At 43.9% G+C, this 24,078-nt stretch overlaps 1 protein-coding gene across 7 annotated transcripts; it reads right to left on the bottom strand.

The window, feature by feature from the left end:
* Positions 1 to 227: 227 nt before the first annotated feature.
* PRPF18 (pre-mRNA processing factor 18) lies at positions 228 to 24,078 on the bottom strand. 7 transcript variants are annotated; one of them, XM_064142615.1, is made up of 12 exons: positions 23,928 to 24,076; positions 21,166 to 21,243; positions 21,017 to 21,043; positions 19,685 to 19,705; positions 18,129 to 18,233; positions 16,326 to 16,439; positions 13,348 to 13,494; positions 9,718 to 9,786; positions 8,580 to 8,720; positions 6,907 to 6,978; positions 4,434 to 4,589; positions 333 to 876 (listed from the first exon to the last, which is right to left on the bottom strand). In XM_064142615.1, exons 1-12 carry the CDS (start codon positions 23,991 to 23,993, stop codon positions 796 to 798), a joined length of 1,077 nt encoding a protein of 358 aa, XP_063998685.1. In that variant the 5' UTR covers positions 23,994 to 24,076; the 3' UTR covers positions 333 to 795. The 7 variants fall into 7 exon arrangements, with proteins under 7 accessions (XP_063998688.1, XP_063998689.1, XP_063998685.1 ...); XM_064142621.1 differs by lacking the exon at positions 23,928 to 24,076 and adding an exon at positions 23,183 to 23,208; XM_064142618.1 differs by lacking the exon at positions 8,580 to 8,720 and having other exon boundaries at positions 228 to 876; positions 23,928 to 24,078.

The following is a 24,078-nucleotide window of genomic DNA, read 5'->3' on the forward strand; positions in this document are numbered from 1 at the left end:
CACAGTGCTAGAGATACTGTCAGTGGTCATTGGGAGGTCCTAATTATTTTTCTGTGCAATTCCCAGCAGACTGAAATTTTCTCCAGATGTATGGAAATGGGATTTGAAAGCCTCCAGAGCCATTAAGATTACTTCCTCCAAGCTCAGAAGGTTTACATTAAAAATGTCATTACTGAAAAAAAAAACAACCCAACAACCCACAACCAAAAGAAGCCAAATCAGATGCATTTAAGATCAAAACCTCTTTTCACAGAGGCTGGATGTACTTTTCAGCTGAGAAATATATAAACCTCTCTTTTTTTTCCCCTCCTGATAAATACCACATGAAAAGATTAGCTATTAAAGTCTTTGTATTTACAGAAATAACCAAGATTCAGATTCAGCTGCTTCCCTCCAATCATCTCCCCACATGAGTCTCCAAGGGGAAAGGAGCCAAGAAAGCTCCACTGCTGGACTGAGTCTCATCCAAAGCTGTATGGCATGGGAAGCACTTCAGTCTGTACAGTTCCCTGAATACCCAAGTAAAAACATGGGTCATGGTCCTGCTCATAACCCCTTCACCACCCCCCTGCCCTGCTCTAGATCAAAGGTGTTCAGCATGAAGCACAGATCTAAAAATAAATCTCAATAAATGGGGCTTGTAAAAATGAAAACAGGAGAAAATCTGCTGCTTTATGGTGTCTTGCAAAGCTCACTCTAGGATCCTGCTTGTGTTAAAGCACAAACTCTGTCTCCTCAGTCCTCTCTGGGTCCTGGAGATCATGATACGAGTCACGCCTTGGCCGCTGCAGCGCCTCATAACGCGTTGTACTCCACACACTTGGACGGGTCTGTCGGGAAGTGCTTCTGGCAAATGGTCATGAGCCTCTTCAGCCCCTAGGAATTAACAACATGAGGATAATTCTGTAATAAAACTGCAGCTGTCAGACCAATTGAGCAGCCCACATGATTTGTAAGCTTCACCAGAGGGATTCCAGGCAAACGGATGCTATTTTGGGGTTGGGTTATTCAAGTTTGGTTGCTTTTCCAGCTTTTATGAGCCTTCCTGCCTGCAAAGTGCCAAGTTATCTAGAATATATTCTGAGACACAACAGAAGAGACTAGAGACACAGTCCTTCATGACAGACTCACAGTGGTGGACAGTAAGTTACCCATGGGACAGCAATGGGCCCTCATGGCCAAGAAGGCCGATGGTGCCCTGGGGTGCATTAAGAAGATTGTGGCCAGCAGGTCAAGGGATGTTGTCCTTTGCCTCTACTCTGTCCCGGTAAGACCACATCTGGAGTATTGTGTCCAGTTCTGTGTCAGTTCAAGAGGGATAGGGATATGCTAGAGCATCCAGTGGAGGGCTACATTGATGAAAAGACTGGAACATCTGTTTGATGAGGAAAGGCTGAGAGACCTGAGGCAGTTTAGCCTGGAGAAAAGCAGACTGAGAGGAGACCTTATCAATGCCTACAAATATCTGAAGGGTGGGTGCCAAGAAGGTTCCAGTCTCTCTTCAGTGGTGCACTGTAATACGACAAGGAGCTACAGATACAAACTGGAACACAGGAAGTTCCACCTCAACCTGAGGAAAAGCTTCTCTATAGTAAGGGTGATGGAGCACTGGAACAGGCTGCCCAGAGAGGTTGTGGAATCTCCTTCTATGGAGACTTTGAAAATCCACCTGGATGTGTTCCTGTGTGACCTGCCCTAAGCGGTCTTGTTTGGCAGGAGGGTTGGACTCAATCTCCAGAGATCCCTTTCAACCCCTACAATTCTATGATAGTGAAGGATTCCAGTAATGCCTCTTCACCACTACAGGAGAAAATAATACTACCAACAAGGAATGACATTTAAAAGAAACCTTTTGTAGTGCAAAATGCAATTTCTGCCACCAAAGCTGGTGAGGGGCCTGGAACATAAACCCTATGAGGAGAGGCTGAGGGAGCTGGGGGTGATTAGCCTGGAGAAGAAGAGGTTCAGGGGTGACCTCATTGCTGGCTACAACTACCTGAAGGGACATTGTAGACAGGTGGGGGTTGTCTCTTCTGCCAGGCAACGACCAATAGAACAAGGGGACACAGTCTCAAGTTGTGGCGGGGGAAGTATAGGCTGGATGTTGGGAGGAAGTTCTTCACAGAGAGAGTGATTGGCATTGGAATGGGCTGCCCAGGGAGGTGGTGGAGTCACCACCCCTGGAGGTGTTCAGGAAAAGCCTGGATGAGGCACTTAGTGCCACGGTCTAGTTGACTGGATAGGGCTGAGGGATAGGTTGGCCTGGATGATCTTGGAGGTCTCTTCCAACCTGGTTGATTCTATGAAAACAAGCTGCAGAGTTACAAAAGGAACTGAATAATTTCCTGGGAAGAGAGGTCTGAGTATCAGTCTTCCCCATGGTGGTGCCACACCTGACCTACACCATGGAAGCAAACTGAAGTACCTACCAAGAAAAAATGCAGTGTCAACTCTTTGGTTCTTTAAAGGCACTGACTGCCAAAAACCAACATGACAGACACCCTGCGATAGTTTTCTCTCAAGTTTAACACACAAATCAATCACAGAATTGCACAATATTAGGGTTTGGAAGAGACCTCCACAGAAGGAGGACTGCTGAGAGATCAAGCAAAACCTCAGAATGCAGATTTTTCTACTAGAAGAGTGGAAAACAGACACATTTTCAACACAGCTGGACAAGAAGTATTACGGCCACGTTAAGGCCAATAACAATCTTCCTTCCAAGTTCAAACTCCCTCTTTAACACAGGCTAACACTAAAACTGCTTGGTTTAACACAAGCTATTTCAGTCATTAAATACTTCCAGGCAAGTATTACACCAACTGGAAGTCATCTCTGAAGATGTGCAATCCATGTGCTCATTTTCACCTCACAAAACAATTGTCAAATTTAATTAGTTGGCTCTCTATGTGTCTACACACTGATATTTTCTGGGATGATGATATTAAAGCCTATAGCTGAAGAGAAACCAAAGGTTCTACTTGTAGCCCCAGTACAAAGAGACTCAAGGAAGGAGAAATTATATTTTACAAGCAATCTGCTTGCAGATACCTGCAAAAGTTGAAAAGCAATGGGGATCCTTCTGCCACAGCAACAAGATACTGGCAGAACCTGAGCACCACAATGCTGCTCTGGAGGCTTCAGAGTAAAGTTAAAATGTCCTTAACGAAACTGCAACTGGCAAGAGGCAAATATATGTAGCAATACAAGCAAAGAGGACTTGTTCCCTCAGACCTGTTCCACCCACTACCACTGAAACATCAGAGGAGAAAAACACCACTGCTATGAATTCTACAAACAATAGCACTTCATGACACAAGCATGAATATGCACATGAGGAACTGAACCTGGAATTCTGAGTCCACATGTTGAAGAAACACATCTGAAGAATGAATGTACTTTTCCAATTGCAGAAAGAGTCAGAAGGAGTACATTTCATGGTATAAAATTCCACACATGATGATACAACCATGAGTTAAGCAGTGAAGAAGGTCTGGAAAATAAAACATGCCTTCACAGATACTTTAGTGTTCATACAGAATCACAATAGTTAAGACAAAAACATTCATTGGACTTGGTTCCTAACCCAGCACTACAGAGCCTTCAGGTTCAAGATGACCTAACAGCAACTTGTTAGAGGTTGCCTGATCCTATGCTCTTCCCAAACGAAGGCAACTGTTCATTTCTAGGACCTTCTCATAGAATCAACCAGGTTGGAAGAGACCTCCAAGATCATCCAGTCCAACCTAGCACCCAGCCCTAGCCAGTCAACTAGACCATGGCACTAAGTGCCTCATCCAGGCTTTGCTTCAACATCTCCAGGGACGGTGACTCCACCACCTCCCTGGGCAGCCCATTCCAATGCCAATCACTCTCTCTGTGAAGAACTTCCTCCTAACATCCAGTCTATACTTCCCCCGCCACAACCTGAGACTGCATCCCCTTGTTCTGTTGGTCATTGACTGGGAGAAGAGACCAACCCCCACCTGTCTACAATGTCCCTTCAGGTAGTTGTAGACAGCAATGAGGTCACCCCTGAGCCTCCTCTTCTCCAGGCTAATCACCCCCAGCTCCCTCAGCCTCTCCTCATAGGGTTTGTGTTCCAGGCCCCTCACCAGCTTTGTCGCCCTTCTCTGGACACATTCCAGCACCTCAACATCTCTCTTGAACTGAGGGGCCCAGACTGGACACAGTACTCAAGGTGTGGCCTGACCAGTGCTGAGTACAGGGGAAGAATAACCTCCCTCGTCCTACTGGCCACACTGTTCCTGATGCAGGCCAGGATGCCATTGGCTCTCTTGGCCACCTGGGCACACTGCTGCCTCATCTTCAGCCTATTATCTATCGCACTACCTGTCACTATGCAACCAGTGTTCTTCAAAGATCTCCTACCTGGCAAAGCAAGCCTGCTGGATTTCCCGAGCTCCCATTACCTGAATGTACTTCCTTTGAGTCTCGTCGTTGAGAACGTGGGCTACGTGCTTGGAGAAGATCTTTTCGCGCCCGGTTCGCGCGTGGATGCCGACCATGGTGACGCCGATAGGCCAGGGAGCATTTCCAATGGCCATCTGAAGATAGGCATCGTTTGCCTGAAGGGACACAGCGTGTGCACACTCAGCAGAACAGACAGGACATCAAAGCAGAGCCTTTTTGCATTGCCAGATACAACAGCAACAGCTATTCCAGTCTCCCTGAATCAGGTTTCATTGCACAATATTGAACCAATTTTACCACACACTTCCCAAATACACATCGTGGTTACACTGAACACTGAGGGAAGCAAGAACTACAGACAGCACCCACAGCGTGAGGACAGCAAGCACTGGATGAGGAAGTCTAATAGGTTTACTGGGATGTGTGCAACTCAGATTCCAAAAAGCCTTTCTGTTGTCACCTCCTTTGGGTGCAGACTAGATCAAAGTGCCTGGCTGCGAGCTCAACCCACTGCAGTTCTGTGTTCTGTGCACAGAACTGAGACCACCTGGAACATGGGAGCATTCTGGGGCCTGGCAGTGCTCAGGGAGAGAAGTGAACCTCCAGTAAGGCTGAGAACCACCTCTCTATGAAACTGTGTTAGATGAGCACATTTGTAACACTGTTGATGAACAGAGAAACAGCAACACTGAATGAATCTGAAATTTTCTGATCAAGAGAGCAGATCCCATTTCTAAAGCTACAGAAGACAACATTCCTGAGGAAGAACAGGGATAAAACTTGAAGGGACAACGAACAGAAAGAGGGAAAGGAAGAGAAGTACAAAGACTTAAAAAACCTCTGAGAGCAGAGAATCTGGGAGTGAGTGGCCGGGACAGACACACAATAATATGAACACAGCTTCAAGAGGGACTTGGAGCAGGACACTGTCCACTGTCAGCAAGCAGATGTGCGACTCACTGATAGTTCATTTATCATCTCCCACTTAGAGACTGCACAGCAAGCAGCAGTCAAGACCAGTGGCTGCAGTTTCTTCCCCGTTAGCACTGACCAATCTGGGAGGTGAATAATGAACAAGGCAGGGAGTTGCAGGCCCTGGTGAGACTAAACCTGAAGGGATTTAAATCTTCACTTACACGAGGCAGAACCTGAACAGTCTTCAGTACCTACTTGACGACTTAAATGTAGTTTTGTGATGAAACACAATATGTGATCATGCAATTAAAGACCCTTCTGGGACTGTCACCAACAGGGTTAACAATGTTTTAGTGGACAACCTGCATTCTGGCATTTCCTTACTGCCACATGTTGATTTCAAAATTTAAATCTTTTAAGCATTTCATCCAGCAAAGCAGTAAGAATTTGTGGCTGACAGTAGCCACTATGCTGCATGGAGCAGAAAAGCAGTACAACAGCAGACAAAGGAACAAGTCTCTAAGGAAGCAATGCAGAAAAGGATATGAGTACCATTAAAAGCACAAGGCTCGTTAACCTAATTCAAAATCAAACTTCCAAATGTGTACTCAACACATACAAACCCTTCCCCCACCCCCAATCAGTCTGTAAAAAGTTTACATAAAGCCAAGTATCTTTCTTCTGGAGAAGCACAATTGATTAACCCCTGAGATACAGCACATTCCTGCACGCTTGCCACTTTGTTTGGGAAGGTACTGGAAAGGTCATTTCAGCATCATGATGATGACCAAAACAAAACTCCACTATCATGCATCCCACACTCTCAGTCCTACTTCCAAATGATTTGGATTAAACTTTCCTTAGGCCACCTTAAGTTTTTTCAGTACAAAGGCAGGTTTGCTTGCTTATTTGGCAATCACAATCTTCACAAGAATAATGAATACTAGAAACGTAAAGGCAAAATACAGCTCGATTTCCTCTGCAAACACAAGCTGCAGTAACCTCTGAAGGCAGCTACACACAAAATCTAATCCTGCCTTTGATCTTGTGTGCCAAACTACTTCTGCCTCCTGCAGTAAGCAGATTTTGTCCAAAGAACTTTTCATCGATTTACCTCAATCTCACCTGACAGCTAATATGAGTGGAGCCAAAGAAAAGAACAGTGCCTCATAGTCAGTAACATTCTCAATCCCTAATTAATTACTCAACACCCATTACTGTCAATTTAACTCTTCCACTGAACTTTACAATACCAGGCTTCACATACAGAATTCTTCTGCAACTTAGTACAATGATCTCTGAGAAAAATTCCCTTAGTGCTTTCACAGCTCTGCAGTTTCACCAACCTCAGGTGATCTTCATGCAGGCTGTGGATCAAACACTACCTGGAGCCTAACCTTTAACAGACATTTTTAAGGTGTTTTGTGGTTTTTTTGTGTGTATTTCCAGCTATGTATCTTCAAAATGCAAAAAAACAAAAGTGAATGCTGAAGCAATCAACTCAACCTATTAGAAGTACATAGTCCCAACATGCTAGAAGAGTGTAGAAAAACATACCTTCACATATTCTCTTTGCAACATGAACTTAATAATATCTGTTATTGATTCTTTGATGTCTGCAGGAAGTGTCTACAGGAGAAAACAAAACCAGACAGATTTACTGTAGAACAGCAGCTCAGGAAAAACATCTCACTCAGCAGTTATACAAAGTTTAGCACTTGCCCTAGCTTGAGGAGTTTAACAAAGGAACTTATCTTTGTTATTTATAGGAAGCATCTGAAGCAAGAGAGGTTAATTGGTTACACCTCATAGCTAGTGGCAAGACTAAAATATAAACCCAGTTCTCTGTCATCTTTGCAAGCCAATGAACAGGTGATAAATTAAGCAACACCAGGAAAAGAAGTGGGTTGGCAGATTTCACTGATCAAGATAAAAAGGTCAGAACTGGGAGTCTAGACACAAATCCAGACCAACTCACTCATCCTCTCTGCTTCAGTGAAGACAACATTACCTTAGGAAAGATAACTTCTGCTTTCAAAAATGCAAGTGGTCTTACGGTGCATTATAGAATGGCTTAGGTTGGAAGAGATCTCCAAGACCATCTACTCCAACCTCCCTGCCATGGGCAGGGGAACTTCTCAACTACACTTGGCTGCTCAAAGCCTCATCCAACCTGGCATTGAACACCCTCAGGAAGGAGGCATTCACAACCTCCCTGGGAAACCTATTCCAGAGTCTCACCACCCTCACACAGTGAAGAACATCTTTGTAGGATCCAGTCGGAACCTACTCTCCCTCAGACTAAAACCAGTCCCCCTTGTCCTACTGCTAGAGAGAATCACAGAAACATTCAGGTTGGAAAAGCCCCTCAGGATCACCAAGTCCAACCAATAACCCTACTCTACAAGGTTCACCCTATACCATATCCCCAAGTACCACATCCAAACAACTTTTAAACACATCCAAGGTTGGTGACTCGGCCACCTCCCTGGGCAGCCCATTCCAATGCCTGACCACTCTGTCCATGAAAAAGTTATTTCCTAATATCTAGTCTAAGCCCACCCAGCTGCAGCTTGAAGCCATTCCCCCTTGTTCTATCACTATTCGCCTGCGAGAGGAGACCAGCACCAACCTCTCCACGACATCCTTTCAGGCAGCTGTAGGCAGCTATGAGGCCTCCCCTTAGCCTTTTCTTTTTCAAGCTAAACAGCCCCAGCTCCCTCAGTCACTCCTTGTAAGATTTATTCCTTAGGCCCTTACCAGCTCTCTGCACTCTCTCCAGCACCTCAACAGCCCTCTTGTAATGAAGTACCCCAAACTGAACACAATACCTGAGGTGTGGCCAGAGCAGAGTATGAGGGGACAATCACCTCCCTACTCCTGCTGGACACAGCATTTCTAACAGAAGCCAAGAAGCCACTGGCTTTCTTTGCCCCTTAGGCACATTGCTCACTCATATTCAGTTGCTTGTCAATTACTATCCCCAGGTTCCTTTGAGCTAGGCAGTTTTCCAGCCACACTTCCCCAAGCACACTCTTATGAAAAGTCCCCTTCCAGTCTTTCTACAGGATCCCTTCAGGTATTGGAAGGCAGCTCTAAGGTTGCCCCAGACTCCTCTCTTCTCTAGGCTGAACAACCCCAGCTCCCTCAGCCTATCCACATAGCAGAGGTGTTCCAGCCCTGCTCTGGACTTGCTCCACCAGCTCTAGTGGCATTTAAAAGTGACTCACCCTCTTCCGAAGCTTTCTGAAGAGAGGCCTCAGGTATGACTCTGTCTGCTTTTGAGTGGCACTGTTCAGCTTGCCCTGCACGCCCCGTTTCACGTAGTCTTCTCTGGCGTTCAGCTCCTTAGCCCAAACTCCGAGAAGAAACTGCGAGAGGCACGAGTAAATTTATGTCACAGTGCCACCTAGTGACTGCCTCAGCAAAACAGACAGCGACGGTGGTGCAGGCCACCGAGGCAAAACTGTGTGTTCAGAGAAATCTGAATTAAACAGCCAAGAAGCTTCTTGCAGAGGAATAGGAAAGAGGGCTACAAACAACCCTCTTATCATAAAAACGTGCAGGTGAAAGAGGGGCATGCACAGAAAGGACAAGGAAACAACAGCACAGGTATCACTTGTGGGAGGGAGGAGAGGGACATAAAGAGCAGATATCTAAGTAGAACACTGATGCTGTTACAGGGTTACATTCGAGGACACAGCCAAGGAACAGTAAAGACAACAGGGAAAATGCAACACAACAGAAAGTAAACATGACAAATATACCTTCTCTCCACCTGGAAAACCATTTTTGAGCTTTCTTTGCCCAGTCCAAACTACACTCAAATGCCAGTGTACCTCATACACACAAACTGCTGTGACTTTTGATCACCACAATAGGTAGAGAGGGACCAGCTGATTCAAATGAGAGGCAGTACTGGCTTCCTGCCAGGGAACAATTTTCTACTAACCATTTGAACCTGTTTCCTCAGCAAAGCCAGGGAACTTCCTTTAAAATGCTCTTACTTCACACCACACTAGAAGGTGACATTTCATTTCAGCTTGCAGAGCTCCTGGGAAAGGAGGCAGGGATTCTTTGGAAGTGAAAAATTCCATAGCTGTACATACAAGCAACTATACACACAACTGCCTCCATTATCACAAGGAAATCAAAGCCACATTTATTTTGTCTGGAAAAGCAGAACCAGATTTTGAAGAATGCTGCTTTCCCAACAGCTCTTTTCCCAGGTCTAGCAGAAGCCACTATTGTGACTAACCAAGACCGGGGAGTGCCAAGCATTTAAGAAAAACCAAGAAGCTGGAACCATCCCTGCTATTCACAAAATGTATCTATGGGATACCTACAGATAAAAAATAAGTCTGTTACCTTCAAGAACTTTGTTATGATGTCCATGTCATAGTGGTCATCGCCCTGTCCTAAGGATTCTCCCAGAGCCTAGAAGGGGCAAAGAAAAGGAAATTATTTCCACGCTGTCTAGAAGTTTGCCACTACCACAGCAGAGCATGATTTACACCAGGAACTGTAATAAACTCCAGCAGTAATAGGACCACAGAGCCACAGAATGGTTTGTGTTGGAAGGGACATTAAAGATCATCTAGTTCCAACTCCCTGACATGGGCAGGAGCACATTCCACTAGACCAGGTTGCTGAAGGCCTTATTCAAGCTGGCCTTTAACACCTCCAGGCAGAGCACATCTACAACCTCCCTGGGCAACCTGTTCCACTGTCTCACCACCCTCACTGTAAAAGAACTTCTTCCTAATCTCTCCTATTCCAGCTTCAATCCATTCTCCCTCATCCTATCACTACAAACCCTTGTAAAAGGTTCCTCCCCAAGTTTCTTGTAGCCCCCTTCAGGTACTGGAAGGCTGCTCTATATTCTCTCCAGAGCTGCCTTTTCTCCAGGCCGAACAGCCCCAAAGACAAATGCTCACCTAAAGTCTGCTCTTTCATGCCTGTGAAACTCTATTTGCCCCTCTCTCTCAACACTCCCACTCTATCCTGCCCTTCACACAACAGTTCCCCTCATTGTGCTGGGCAGAGAGAGAGAAAGAGTGTAAAGGCTCTGCCTGGCCATTATTGTGTGCATGAAAAACAAGAGAAAAATAGCAGAAGATTGAAGTGCACACACAGCCCAGCCCTGGCTGTGTCACCTGCACAGGACAGTGGCACAAGGGGCATGGGGAGAGACTCTGGCTGTGGGCCCAGCTCTGCCTCATAGAGTGACTGCACACAGACAGGGAGAGCTGCACCAGTGCAACCAGTTTGCACCATTTCACACTAAAAATAACCCTCAGATCTCCTCCCATTTCTTTCTGGTTTGAGTTTCTGAACGGGTACCCAGGCTGAGGTGCTCACAAAAGCCTGAAGTCAGTGTCCTTGAGGAACCTTGTCCCCACATGTCATCCAAAACACTAGTTAGGAAACAGAACAAAACAGCTAAATATGCTGCTGAGATTGACTGATTGAAAACTAAGTCAAGAAACCAATAGGTTTCTTTCTGAAAAGACAATGGAATAGTAATTTTTCATTCATTAACTACTAAATTAGTGGCATAATTAGCAGCTGTCTGACAGGGTAAATGTGGGTGCACTGCATTTTTTTTTTTGTGATCCCCAGAGGCATCAATTAATCCAATCATTTTCTTAAGCTATTTCAATTCTCTGATGTACTGCAGCTTTTTTTTTTTCGTTTCATTTAATTGCAACTGTGAAATGGAAAGAACAAATCTGGAAAAAACAAGTAAGTTCTAAAAATCAAACCCAAACAACCAAACCCACCCAAAAAAAAATAAATCCAATAGTATGTTCTAATACTGTAGCTTCCTGCCAAAACCTCAACACTGTTAAGATAACAGCAATTTTGACAACGTTTTCCCAATAGATGCAGCTGGATTTGTAATCTATTTCCATTCCCCTCACATTTCCTAAGTGAGTTTTACTTTTAAAAGCTTCTAGATCTGGAGCCCAGCTCAGGGTAAGCTTTAATGCTCAAGGGAATGTAAAGTAACACAAAATTAAGACTGCAATGTCTTCAGACTTTTCAGAGAAAGACAACTCTCAAGTATCAAACCAAGCCTAGTACCCCTATGTGCTAGTTTGAAGCCAGCTAGAACGTTTTGGTGAGAAGAACTAGATTACAGGCTGTGAAAGGGAAACAATGGTGATGTCTACTTCACTCATAGGCTTGCTGAGAAGCATAAGAGCAAGAATCCAAACATAGATAAGGGAGTGGCTCTTTGTCCAGACCGTGGGCTGCATTTCTCTCTAACCTCACCCTCTGTCTCTCTGATTAATCCACTTGTTTCCCAACCCCCCTGGCCAACCCTCCATTCTTCCTTGGGGCACAAGGCAACATCTGGGGTAAGGTTGAGAGGTGGGGAAAGGTGGAAGGGTGGTTGGGAGCCCCTCCTGGGGACTCAGGTTTCTGGGAGGGCTGTTGTGTTCCTGTATTACCTTTTACCTTGTATATAAACTGTACATATCCGCTTGTATATTCTGCTAAGCTGTAGATATAAGCTTCATTCAAACTTCCAGAGCCAGCTGAGTCTAGTTTGGGTGATTTCCAGAGTGGAGGGGGCAGGGAACACCCAAACAGGAGACACCTGGGTAACTAACACATCGATAAAATGCAGCTTCACTGCAAGTAGTACCCATTCTGGTACTACAGTTATTTTAAACCAGAATCTCTTGTACTTTAACAAAAATAAAACAAGCAAAACAAAACCAAGCCCCAAGCAAACAAAAGAAACATAAAGAAACCCACACCAAAGACTTTCCAAATAATAATGCACTCATTCAAGCTTTCACATATAAATCAGGTTAATTCTTAAACACCCCTTTGCAGGTATGTTATGGAGATTAATTGATGCAGAGACTTTGAGATTCAGAGTAAAGGCCCTCACAGCTCAAGTGAATGTGCTCTTCACAGCTTTACTCTAAGATGCCAGGTGCTGAACACCTTTCATGGCACACAAACACCATGGTCTTCTTTCAGAACATAGTGGCTATAAGCACTGAAGTTTCTGGCCTACATTATCTCTGTGATTCTTTCATGTTCTTTGATCTGCCATATTCTGATGTCCTCTTTTTTTGTCTTAGATATCTGTTTCTGTGTCAAACATTTTTTCTGTGTGTCTATTTCTCAGAATACACTATTCTTGCATGGCAGAAATTCATCAGTGCAAAGCTTATTAACCTCTCCAATGCTCACTGGAACAACTTTAGAATTTATGACTAGTCAGTGTGTTTGTATTACATTCTCTACTACAAACTTGCCTGCAGAGGGAATCTTAGAATCAAGCAGGTTGGAAGAGACCTCTAAGATCATCCAGTCCAACCTATCACCCAGCCCTATCCAATCAACTAGACCACAGCACTAAGTGCCTCATCCAGGTGTGGGCTGGACTTCCAAGGGTCATCTAGTCCAAACCACCTACATTGACAGCAGGGACATCCTCCACTAGATCAGGTTGCCCAGAGCCTTGTTGATCCTGACATTGAGTCAGGCCCATCTCCAGGGATGGGGCCTCAGCTACCTCCCTGGGCAACCTGTTCTAGAGTTTCACTATTCTCATAGTAAAGAACTTGTTCCTAACCTGCAATCTAAATCTTTTCTCATTCCAAAACATTTCCTTGTCCTACTACTGCAGGCCTTTGGAAACAGTTCCTCTGCAGCCTTCTTGTAGACCCTCTTCAGGTACTAGGAGGCTGCTACTAAGTCTCTCCAGTGCCTTCTCTTCTCCAGGCCTTGCAGACAACTCCTGCCTCCTTTTTGGTGAGATGTTGTAAAGAAGAACCCCTTGAGTTTTCATGTCTACAGAGCGACTCAAGGCTTGGAAACCTAAATTTTCTAGTAGAGCCTATTTAAGGATGCTTTGAATGCTCAAATTAGTTTGTTGAAATCAAGATAACTATAACATTGTCTACACAATCCTGAAGATCTCACAACATACTCCATCTAAAACCCCTCAATTAAAATTTACCCATCACATACTTCCAGTTCTTCAATAGTAGTATTCTCCTCATGGACTTTCAAGTCATTCTGTGACTCATCATCTCCTGCTTCTTGTCCACCTACAATTTCATTCAGATACTGCTGGTCAATCTTGTCCAGAGCAGCCTTCAGGTCATTTCTCAGGCCCTAGAAATAAGCAAGACATTTTTGATTTGCAGAAATACTCAAGTAAATAAGAGCAGTTCAGCACTGTCACTCTCAGCATCTAAGTTCTGTTTAAGAAACAACAAGCTCTGTAGAATTTTAGTTATATAAATTCAGTTTAGTTTACAAGGGGTTAGTTTTGTCATCTGAATTTTACACTCAAGAAACACTTTGTGGATTGCTTCAACACTTAAAAAGCAGGTCCATGAACTTCTGCAATGTTCACACCTACCAAAAAGATCTTTTAACAGATTTTCTCCAGAAAACCATGGAGGACTGAACCAACTTCTAGGACTTTCTTCATGGCATTTTTTAAAATGTAATGCACTAACCCACCACAAAACAAACAGAAAACAGATCATAAGAATCACCAGCTCTACAATTCTTCACACCTGCCCTGAGCAAAGCTATAAATAAGGTAAGTACTCAGTACTATCACCTAAAACATTTCATGGAATCATAGAATGGTTTGGGTTGGAAGGCACCTCCGAAGGTCATCTAATCCAACCCTCTTTGCAGTAAGCAGGGACATCCCTAACTAGATCAGGTTGCCCAGAGCCATGTCAAGCCTGACCTTGAGTATCTCCAAGGAAGGGGCCTCAATCACCATCCTGGGCAACCCATTCCAGTGTTCCACCACCATCATGGTAAAGAACTTGTTCCAAGCATCCAATCTAAATCTTCTCTCCTCTAGTATTAAACCACTGCCCCTTGTCCTATCACTACAGGCCTTTGTAAACAGTCTCTCTACATCCTTCTTGTAGGACCCCTTCATTTAAGTAGTTTCCTTTTATAACCAATTACCAATGACTTAAACATAGCAGAACACTTTATGTAGATTAAGTGCTTAAAATCCCCTATTCTAGAGCAGGTGATTCAAAAGTAGAATCAATTTCAAAACATATATATATGGTTTCAAACTGATGCTACTTTATTTTATGGGACTTTTTAGGCTATCAGGTAGTGACAGGACTAAGGGGAACGGAGCAAAGCTGGAGGTGGGGAGATTCGAACTGCACGTGAGGAGGAAGTTTTTGCCTCTTTAGCTGGAGTGGAAATAGTGCTGGAGTACCACTGTACCAGGTTGACAAATGTTTTCCTAAGTTTGAACTAGAAGCTTTCTTGCAAACCACCTACTCTCTTTGCTGAATTGAGGTGGGCTGGAGCCAGCTGGTACTGACCCAGGGAACCAGTGCGCCAGGTCAAACCAAGAGATGTTCTGTTTCAGCAGAGGCTGGAGCAGATCATACAACTCAGCTCCTCTTCTCCTTATTCACCTCCTAGAGCAAAAACTTCCAGTATCTGAAGGAGCCCTACAAAAAAGCTGGGGAGGGACTTTTTAGGCTATCAGGGAGTGACAGGACTAAGGGGAGTGGAGCAAAGCTGGAGGTGGGGAGATTCAGACTGGACATGAGGAGGAAGTTCTTCATCATGAGAGTGTTGAGAGCCTGGAATAGGTTGCTCAGGGAGGTGGTTGAGGCCCTATCCCTGGAGCTGTTTAAGGCCAAGCTGGATGAGGCTGTGGGCAGCCTGATTTAGGGTAGGGTGTCCCTGCCCATGGCAGAGGGGTTGGAACTAGATGATTCTTGTGGTCTCTTCCAACCCTGACTGATTCTATGATTTTTTATATGTAATTAAAATGTTAAAAGTTGCTTTTAAATAGAACAAGAAATTCAGTTTAGTCACAGACAGAGGACTTGAATTCATATCTTGAGGCATAAAATATAAAGCTCTATAAAGGACTATTATATTTTTCACTCTAAGATAAAGCCAGCCACTCCACCGGGAATAGATATGCAACAGTTATTTCCCCTCTTCCATCATCATCCTTGTCTGGAATGTTCCTATTAATCATTTAACAGTCTAAAACTGTCTGAACCACAAACTAGTTACAGTGATTATCTATTTTAAGCAACATACAGCAACAGGAGCAACACAAGCACAATAAAACACAAAAATTCACCACAGTATTACTCATGACCCACTATTTCCCAATACTCCTACTAGTGTTGTCAGTGTCATGGGAGGGGAAGCTTTCATGAGGAGATTTTTTTCTTTGTACATTTAAATCTGTTCATTTTTTTCCCCTAAAAGACTTGAAGAGGAAAAGGGTTTCCTCTTCCAGGCAGTCCCAGCAAAAGAGATTTCAAACACTTCAGCTCGACACAAATCAAGGAAGAAAATCCCAACTGTCTCTCTCTTAAGTTGGGCTGCAGATTTGGTTAACAGCAAAATAAATCTCAGTGCATTTCCTCACTCAACTAACTGATTTATTCTTTTTCTCTTCAGAATCAACTATGGTATTTTTTAGCCATTTTTAAAAATTGACAGCTACTTTAAAAGGGAAGGAAATGAAGCTTCCATAACAAGATACAGTGCTGGAATTAAGGAATCTGAAAAAGCATCTACATACCAGAAAGACACAATGCAGTCCTTCTCTTACTTACCTGAACCTTCTCAGGAATGCATATAAATCACGAATGCAGGACAGTTTTAACAGCAAATGACTGTCTTCTCTGCTGGTATAGGAGCAGGTGACAGCAAAGGCTGGGCCATCACTGCCACCCAGAGGTCCCTTTTTCAACTGAAAAGGGCATAAAAGGTTTCTATGGGGAACTATCTAGCATAAGGAATTGTAATTGTGTACAAACCTACATCACTGGACATACTTTCTCAGGCAATGCAGGAGATGGAGCAATTATTTTTCTGTACTATCTCTCCCTCCCGAAAATTAACAGTTTTCTGCAACTTCTCCAATGCCTTCACTGGGTTATCTCACTGCAAATAAACAGCTCACAGCTAGCCAGTCTTACCTTGTTCACTTCGGGTGCAAGGATTTCTATCTTCCTCAGACGCTGAAATGCATCATAATCTGTTTCCCCAAACAGCCTGATGGGCTCACCTCTCTCTCGTAACCTCCTGATAACCTGGAAAGAATCAAAGCACTCCCTTACACAAAACTCCTAAAGGAAGCAGAATAAAATCCTGAGTGACAGATTTATTTACTTTGCTTAGAATAACACACTGAGCCAGACTGGAGAGGAAATGGCAGTATTTTAAGCAGCAGAAAAATGTTCCAGACACTTTACAACCTAAATATAAAATTCCCACAGTATTTCAGCAAAAGGTCATTCCAAATGCTACCAATCTCGATTTTGCCTTAAACCTCAAGTCGTTTGGTAAAGCCTAACTTCTTCCTGCTGTGTCTCAACAAAGACACAATAATCACCCCTCCTGTAGAGTTCAAAAACTGTTTAAAAAAAAAATCACAAAAGAACTTGACAGTAATTTCACTCACCTACTTGTCCAGGGCAATAAAAATACTCCCTAACTAGGCTGTAGGTTGTCCCATCTGATCTACACGACTAATTTGCTGAAAATTCTCATCCTTAAGCATTTGGCAAGTATTAAGTCCCATAATCTAGGGTGATAGTTACTCTAAGACTAAGTGTAACAGAGGTGTAACATCCTTCCTTGGCCAATTTGCAAAGTCAAGGGCAAAGCCAAAACTTTATTCTCCTAACTCCTTGTCACATGCATTGCTTCTTAATCTCTTTATGCTTACCGTAATTACCATCAACAATACACTTACTGTTATGTAAACCAACACACAATGCTTTGGTGATCAAGAGATGGGCTTTCCCTTCACTTTATGTCACCACTTCATTATTCCAACAGGCTGGCTGGACAACAAGAAACTAAATCAATTGAGACACTATTTACTCAAGTGTCCTGTTGGCAAATGTGTTACAAAACATATTTTGTGTCTTGACTTGGAAGTGTGTTACAAAACCAAGGTGGGTAGAGGGCTGGCACAGCAAGACCTAAACTTCAACCAAAATATGCACCCAAGTAGACCAAAAGCAGTGAGTAGTTGATTGTTACACAGGACATGCAGCCCAAAACTCAAACCAAGCATAAAACCAGCAGTCTACATCACAAGTCCTGTCATATAGTCCTGTGGAAAAAAGGTAAGCATCTCACAAAACTAAAGAGATGTGTGACATCCTTGGATGAGCTCAGCTGTGAATTTCAGTTTTTCCAAGATTAGAAATTATTCTGTACTTCTGAACTTCCTGATTGTCCTCTTCTTTAGGGTATAGATGTGTTTGCAAGCCCTCATTCACAGAGGCATTATTACCCTTAGGAAGGACAAAGAAGACACCAGCTGCTCTGGCTTCAGGACTTCTTCTTCTATAAATCAAGGTGAACTGACAAAACAACTTATTTTCCAATTATGGGTTCAAACCAATGAGGAACAAAGAAAAGAAGCTGGAGGGAAAAAATTCTTGAAAAAAAATCAGCAGGCCATCTTCAGTGTTACCCAAGGATAATATTCAGGGTACTATTTTAGAAGTCACCTGAAAGAGCCATAAAACGTTACAGAACACCTATGCAAATTCACATGACAACAGGGCATCTGGACCTCCCTATGGATACAATTGGACAGCAGATCCTTAACGAGCAAAAATGATCATTAATTGTTGATTGTAAAAATGGAGGCTTACTGTTTGTACTGCCATAAACAGTACACTTCACTGGAAAAAGCTCTGACAAGAAATTCCAGATGGATTTGCTGTAAACCCAAGTGCTCCATTTATGCTGAGGGACTTTACCTCCTGTCTGGAAAGGGTCATCGGTAATTTTTCTTCTGCCAGTTCAAGTTCCAGCACTGGATTGGATGAAGTCAGCGGTTTCTCCTCCTCCTCTTGCTGCTGTACCTATATTCAACAGACATAGTTAGTAGTGTGCCAGTGGAAATAAGCCCATATATTTATAGCAGTGTAAAGATCCAGGAACTCCAGAACACAGATTGTAATAGAACAATACAAACTTCCAAGTAGTGTAGTTTTTATTGTCTAGAATTGAATTTTACAGAACAAAAAGGCTTTTAAAAGTATCAGTATTTAAATAGCAGTTCTGTATGTGGCAGGAAGCAGTCTCCACAGCAAATGGAAACAATTGCTAAAGTCTGGCAATCACTTCAGCAGGCAGATGTCAGCACTAGTGCCAAAAACAACAGATCCACCCTCTGCCTGTTGATTCCTGCCCTTGCCGTATCCTCCTTACCCATGCAAAAGCATCTGCATCGCTGTGTGATGAACCAGATGGGGGAAATGATTCAAACAGAAAATAAGCTGGCAAACACAAAGAAAGGTGCTCTTCCCAGCCAACTCATCCTCCTCATCCAGCTCACCAGGCATAGCACATGCACAGACACAAAGTAGAAATGAAAACCCAAGGGCAGGGAGACAGCAGGGCTGCTTCTTTACTGTCCATGTAAGTGTTTATTACCTACAGTATTAGTAAGCAGAGCACAGGTTTTGAGAGGTGCTTTCTAAGGTAATGCATCTTTCTAACAAGCTTGGCATAGTTTCTTGTGGGTTAAAAAAGACACTTCTGAGTCCTCATAGGGATAGGATCTCATTAACAACTCCGCTTAATCTAAAATAAGGTCTCTGAATCAAACAGAGCTTTCCTTCTTCATTACTCAATATTTTAATAATGCAAAACAACTCTTTGATCAAAGTAACTTTGAGACAGCTGTCATGTAACTACAGTTCCCTCTATAAGCTCAGATTTGACACTTCTGACAGCATGAGCAGATTGCTGTTGGTGGTATTCCTGTAATATGGAAACACTTCCAGTACTTGCATCTTGTTTTTCCTAGAATCCTTATTTCCTCTCCATACTTCCTAGAAGGGAAACCCTCCGCTTAACCCTAAAGCACCCTGTAGCACTCTGTGCACGGGCAGTGAGTTGTCATTTCCAGTCTCTGCTTGGGCTGATCAGTTTGGTGAACACATTAGACAGAATTTTCTAAAGAAGCTTTCCTATTCTTTCAGGTCAGTGGGCCAGTCCTACACTCCAGTGTCAGTGTGACTCCCTGTGGCTATAAAGATCCACTTCTGCAGCTCCAGCTAAAGGATTCAGCCACAAACCTATACTCAATGCTACGCTAACATACACAGGAATCAGCCCTACAACAACAGGTGTTTGGAACAAGCAAGGAGAAGACAATCAAATAAAGGCTTAACACAGAGGGAGGGGAAAACTAAAACTTCCATAAATGCAGGAAAGGGGGAATTGAGAGAGGACAGAAAACATGGAAGAAGTGTGTAAATATATGCATACAAAAAGAAATACAAGCCCATGGCAGAAGGATACATACACATTTTAACTTACAAACATTCTTGAAATCAATCATAAAGAGACAGCAGCATTGGGGGGAAAAGATTTGATCCATTCTGTCAGCTGGACTCCACGTTACAAGCAATATCTTTACAACAGTTATTTTGGTTTTCAAGCAAGTCAAATTATTACAGCTTATTAAGTCTAAGAAAAACAAACCCACAGTTCAATTTAAAAAGAAATCAGTTTATGTTCTATATCTTATTAATGCAGTAAAAATCAAATACAGAAATCTGGGAGGCTCTAAGAAGGTATTAAATTTAAAGCAGCAACTTATTTTAAAACCATTATCAGGGTTAAGTTTCAAACCAAAACTGGCACTGCAGCAGCACAGACAACAGCATTTTAACCACCACATAAGGTTCTGGAGAATTGAAGCTAATGCTCAGAAAGCATCACGTAGTCATTTCCACTTGGAAGAATGACTGGATTCACAGAACATTTTCTCATGACTACATGCTGCAAGATTCAATAATCTTTTTGGCACTGGTGTTCAAATATTCCACAAACAGATCAAGGTTTCAGAATAAGTCACTAACTGGGTAAAGTTCAATTGAAAACAAAGCTCTTATTTGTGCCTATAAACAGCACAAGATTACAAGCCTCTATCTTCTACAGGGGAATGCAGACCCCCCTCCCATACACATACAATCAGGCAGGCAGGCACACACACTTGTGAAAAAAACAACATTCTTTCCATTTCAGTAAACTACTGTTTTGACACTGCTACCAGGCAGTCAAAGCCTTCCAGATCACTCATTTGTGGCAATATGTACCCTAGGTTTCCAATTGTTTTGTAATATTTTGTCAGCAAACAAACAAATGCTGTTGTTGCAGCCTTTCAGTGCCTGAGAGTTGATGGCTAAAACCCAAATATAAATGTACGGGATGTTAAAGTTGGCAGATCTTTTACACATGCATCCATACCATACTGATTTCTTTTGGGCATTTTGACAAGACCATGAAAATTATCTGCATGGATAAAATTATCCAAGTGTATCCACCTTTTTCCCAAAAAGGGGGTGGGGGAAGGTGGCTATATCAGATTCAGTGTTCATGCCTAACAGCACAATTTTAAAAGAAAAGAAGACAAGCTTTGATCCCAAGCCACTTCATGCTTTCCACACAAAAAAACCCAAAGAAAACCCACCCCAAAATAACACAAACAAACAACCTCCCCCCCCCCAAAAAAAAATCAACAAAACCAACCAACAAACAAACAAAAATAAAAGCCAAACCATAACACAAACTTAAGTAGCTGTATGTCATGCACATCTTTTCCTGCATTGCAAAGGGGTTTGGAAACTCATACCTCTCCAGATGGCTTCTCATTTACAGGCTAATGTATAACATTAACAGATTGAACAAAGAACAATTACCATTAAGAACATTTATATTGTTGAGAATAAAATGTAGACTTCAAAATAAACATACCAATTCCTGGAAGAACAATTACCATACCTTGTAACCACATCTCTGAAAGTAAGCCTCCTCCTCTTTTTTAGCTAACTCGCTCCGTTTGAAGTACTTCTTGTTGCCCTAAAAGAGAGGAAAACTGTTAACAGTTTACAGCTCTGCATGCTTGGACAAAAGTGTCTCAAATCTCCTTCCTTGATTTGGTGAATTCAGCTGCATCTTTTCACAGAGATAGCTATGTTGTCGTGGAAAGCAATCTAATTAGAAGTACCTCTGAAAATCAGCAATACAGAATGACTTTGCAGCACATAACACAGAATTACAGAACCTCAGAGCCTGGAAAGGACCTCCAGAGATCATCAAGTCCAACCTCTCTGCCAGAACACAACCTCCTATACCAGATCACACCAGAACACCCTATCTGCCCCTTTTACACTCCAACCAGCCCATTTTGCCCCTTTTTCCTCCCATAACCCCAGAGCACCTAGGCTGTGCTGGAGTTTCCTCCTACCCCAGGTGTGGCCAATTTGACCTCCCTGCTCACTCCCCTTTTTAATCCCCCCTAAGAAAGGCTGTGCCCAGCTGGGCAGAGGGATCCTTCTCCTGTCATCACTGGTAAGTCCCTATGGTGCACATTGGGTGAACAGGAAGGGGACAAAGGTTAGGGGGCCTGGTGGCTCCCTAGTTAAGCAGACTAGAGAGTTGATGGTCCTCTAACATCATCCATGGGTGCTGGCTGGGCCTCCTTACTTAGGCTCCTCTCTGTTTAGCTGCTTCTTTCTGCTCACTTGTAAAGCTGTAAAAAGGGCAGGACTAAATCCAGGTCTGATCATCTGGTTGTCCAGAATCACAGAACACTAGAGGCTGGAAGAGACCTCCAGAGATCATCAAGTCCAATCCCCCTGCCAAGGCAGTATCCTCTACGGTAGTACACACAGGAATGCACCCCAGCACGTTTTTTTATGTCTCCAAAGAAGGAGACTCCACAACATCTCTAGGCAGCCTGTTACAGTGCTCCATCACCTTCACTGTAAAGAAGTTTCTCCTCATGTTGAGGTGAAACCTTATGTGTCCCAATTTGCAGCTGCTGCTCCTTGTCTTACTGCTGCTGACCACCAAGAAGAGATTGCCCCCATCCACTTAAACCCACCCTTCAGGTAATTGTACACAAGGGTAAGTTCTCTTTTCAGCCTTCTCTTCTCCAGACTAAACAGCCCCCAGATTTCTCAGTCTCTCTTCACAAGGGAGATGCCCAGTCATCCTCATGGCTCTCTACTGGACCCTCTCCAACAGGTCCCTGTCTCTCTTGAATTGGGGAGCCCAAAACTGAACGCAGTATTCCAGGTTTGGTCTCACCAGGGCAGACTAGAGGGGGACAAGAACCTCCCTAGACCTGCTGGATACACTTTTCCTGATGCACCCCAGGGTGCCACTGGCTCTCCTGGCCACAAGAGCACATTGTTGCCCCATGGAGAACTTGCTGCCCACCAGGACTATGAGGTCTTTCTCCATGGAGCTGCTTTCCAGCAGAGCAGCCCCCAACCTGTACTGGTGCCTGTTGCTATTCCTCCCCAGATGCAGGACATACAAGCAGACCTAAAAGTACAATGTGTTCAACAGTGTATATATATAAAGCACCTATCACAGCATCAGTAAATATTATTTGGAATGACTCTGACAGCTGAGGTAAGAACAGGACTCAGCTGGTCAGTATCTTAGCAGTTCAGCATCCAATCAATTCTAAAACAGATTAAAAAAGCCACAAGACTTTGCTGCCAGCCTGGCTACTGTTTAATACTGCTACTCCATCAGAGCTGGAGAGAGAGCTACTGCGAATAGCAACACTTTGCAGCTGACTCTTCCACCTGTGCTACAGAAAAACACAGGTGTTGCAGAGGGGCAGCAGAACACAAAGGCTGAGATCCCTCACCAATCAAGCAGGAGCTTGTTACTGCAAGCCTTCACTGCAGATGTGCACAACCAGGCCCAGGTTAGGGGCCAGGAAAGTTGCTTAAACCAGATAAAACAGGGCATTTCATGTTAAATAAGTAGGAGAAATCACCTTTGTACAAAACACTCTGCAAGCTTGCTTGATGCACCTATGTAGAAACGTGTTTGGTAAGACCTTCCAGGCACACAAACGATGGCAACTGTGGTCACCCCGAAGCACCTCACTTAAGTAACTGTTACTGCTTTGTACTTTGCCTGCTTGATCTACAACAGCCTCAAAACGCAGCCCCCTACTTCAACTACTAAAGGCAAAACCTAAAGTCAGACACCCATACAAGCCCTCTGCTTTAATCGTGTTTTTTAAGCCAGCACACACACACACACCCCTGCTATGAACAGAGTGCAGCAGTAATGCGACAAGGGAACACAGGGTGCCCCAGAGGGCAATTTTTTCTCATCTCAGTACCTGAAATAACTAACTAAAACAGTTCCAAAAGACAGAGGCACACAGCAAGACCCTGGAGCCAGCCGCTTCTGTACTGTCAACCTCAAACGCCTCCTGGTTTCTCCCCTGATCCCACTCCTGGCTACTCCTACTCCTCTTCCCCAAATCCTCAACCAGGCCGCTCGTGATTCTCCCAAACCTTATCCGAGACAGCCTCTGACCCTCCTGAAGCCCACCCTGGGCAATTCTGGATCCCCTTACCCAGGTTCCTACCCTAGTACCTTTCCTCTCCCCTCCGCCAGCCCCATCCTGGGCCACTCCCGCTCCGAGCCTTCGCTTTAGGCCGTCCTCACCGCATTCCCCCGGGCCCCCACCCCCAGCGGCTTCCGGTGCCGGTCCCGGCCGCCCTCACCCCCACAAGCTCCTTCTCCTCCAGCTGCTGCCGCTTGCGGCTGATCTCCCCTTTCAGGATGTCCATGGCACCCCAGGCCTCCGCAGCCACCGCCGCCGGAACCGGGGAGCAAAAACAGCAGCGTCACTTCCCGGCGGCAGCGGCGCACGGC

This window comes from Pogoniulus pusillus, chromosome 4 (assembly GCF_015220805.1).
Source record: "Pogoniulus pusillus isolate bPogPus1 chromosome 4, bPogPus1.pri, whole genome shotgun sequence".
Classification (NCBI taxonomy): domain Eukaryota; kingdom Metazoa; phylum Chordata; class Aves; order Piciformes; family Lybiidae; genus Pogoniulus; species Pogoniulus pusillus.

Excerpts from the sequence above, each read along its gene's own strand:
- PRPF18 (XM_064142615.1), bottom strand. The coding sequence starts at position 23,993 with ATGGACATCCTGAAAGGGGAGATCAGCCGCAAGCGGCAGCAGCTGGAG. Across the intron at positions 6,979-8,579 it reads TCAGAAAGCTTCGGAAGAGG|ACACTTCCTGCAGACATCAA; the intron begins GTGAGTCACTTT and ends TTTCTCCTGTAG. Across the intron at positions 4,590-6,906 it reads TGCAAAGAGAATATGTGAAG|GCAAACGATGCCTATCTTCA; the intron begins GTATGTTTTTCT and ends GTGTCCCTTCAG.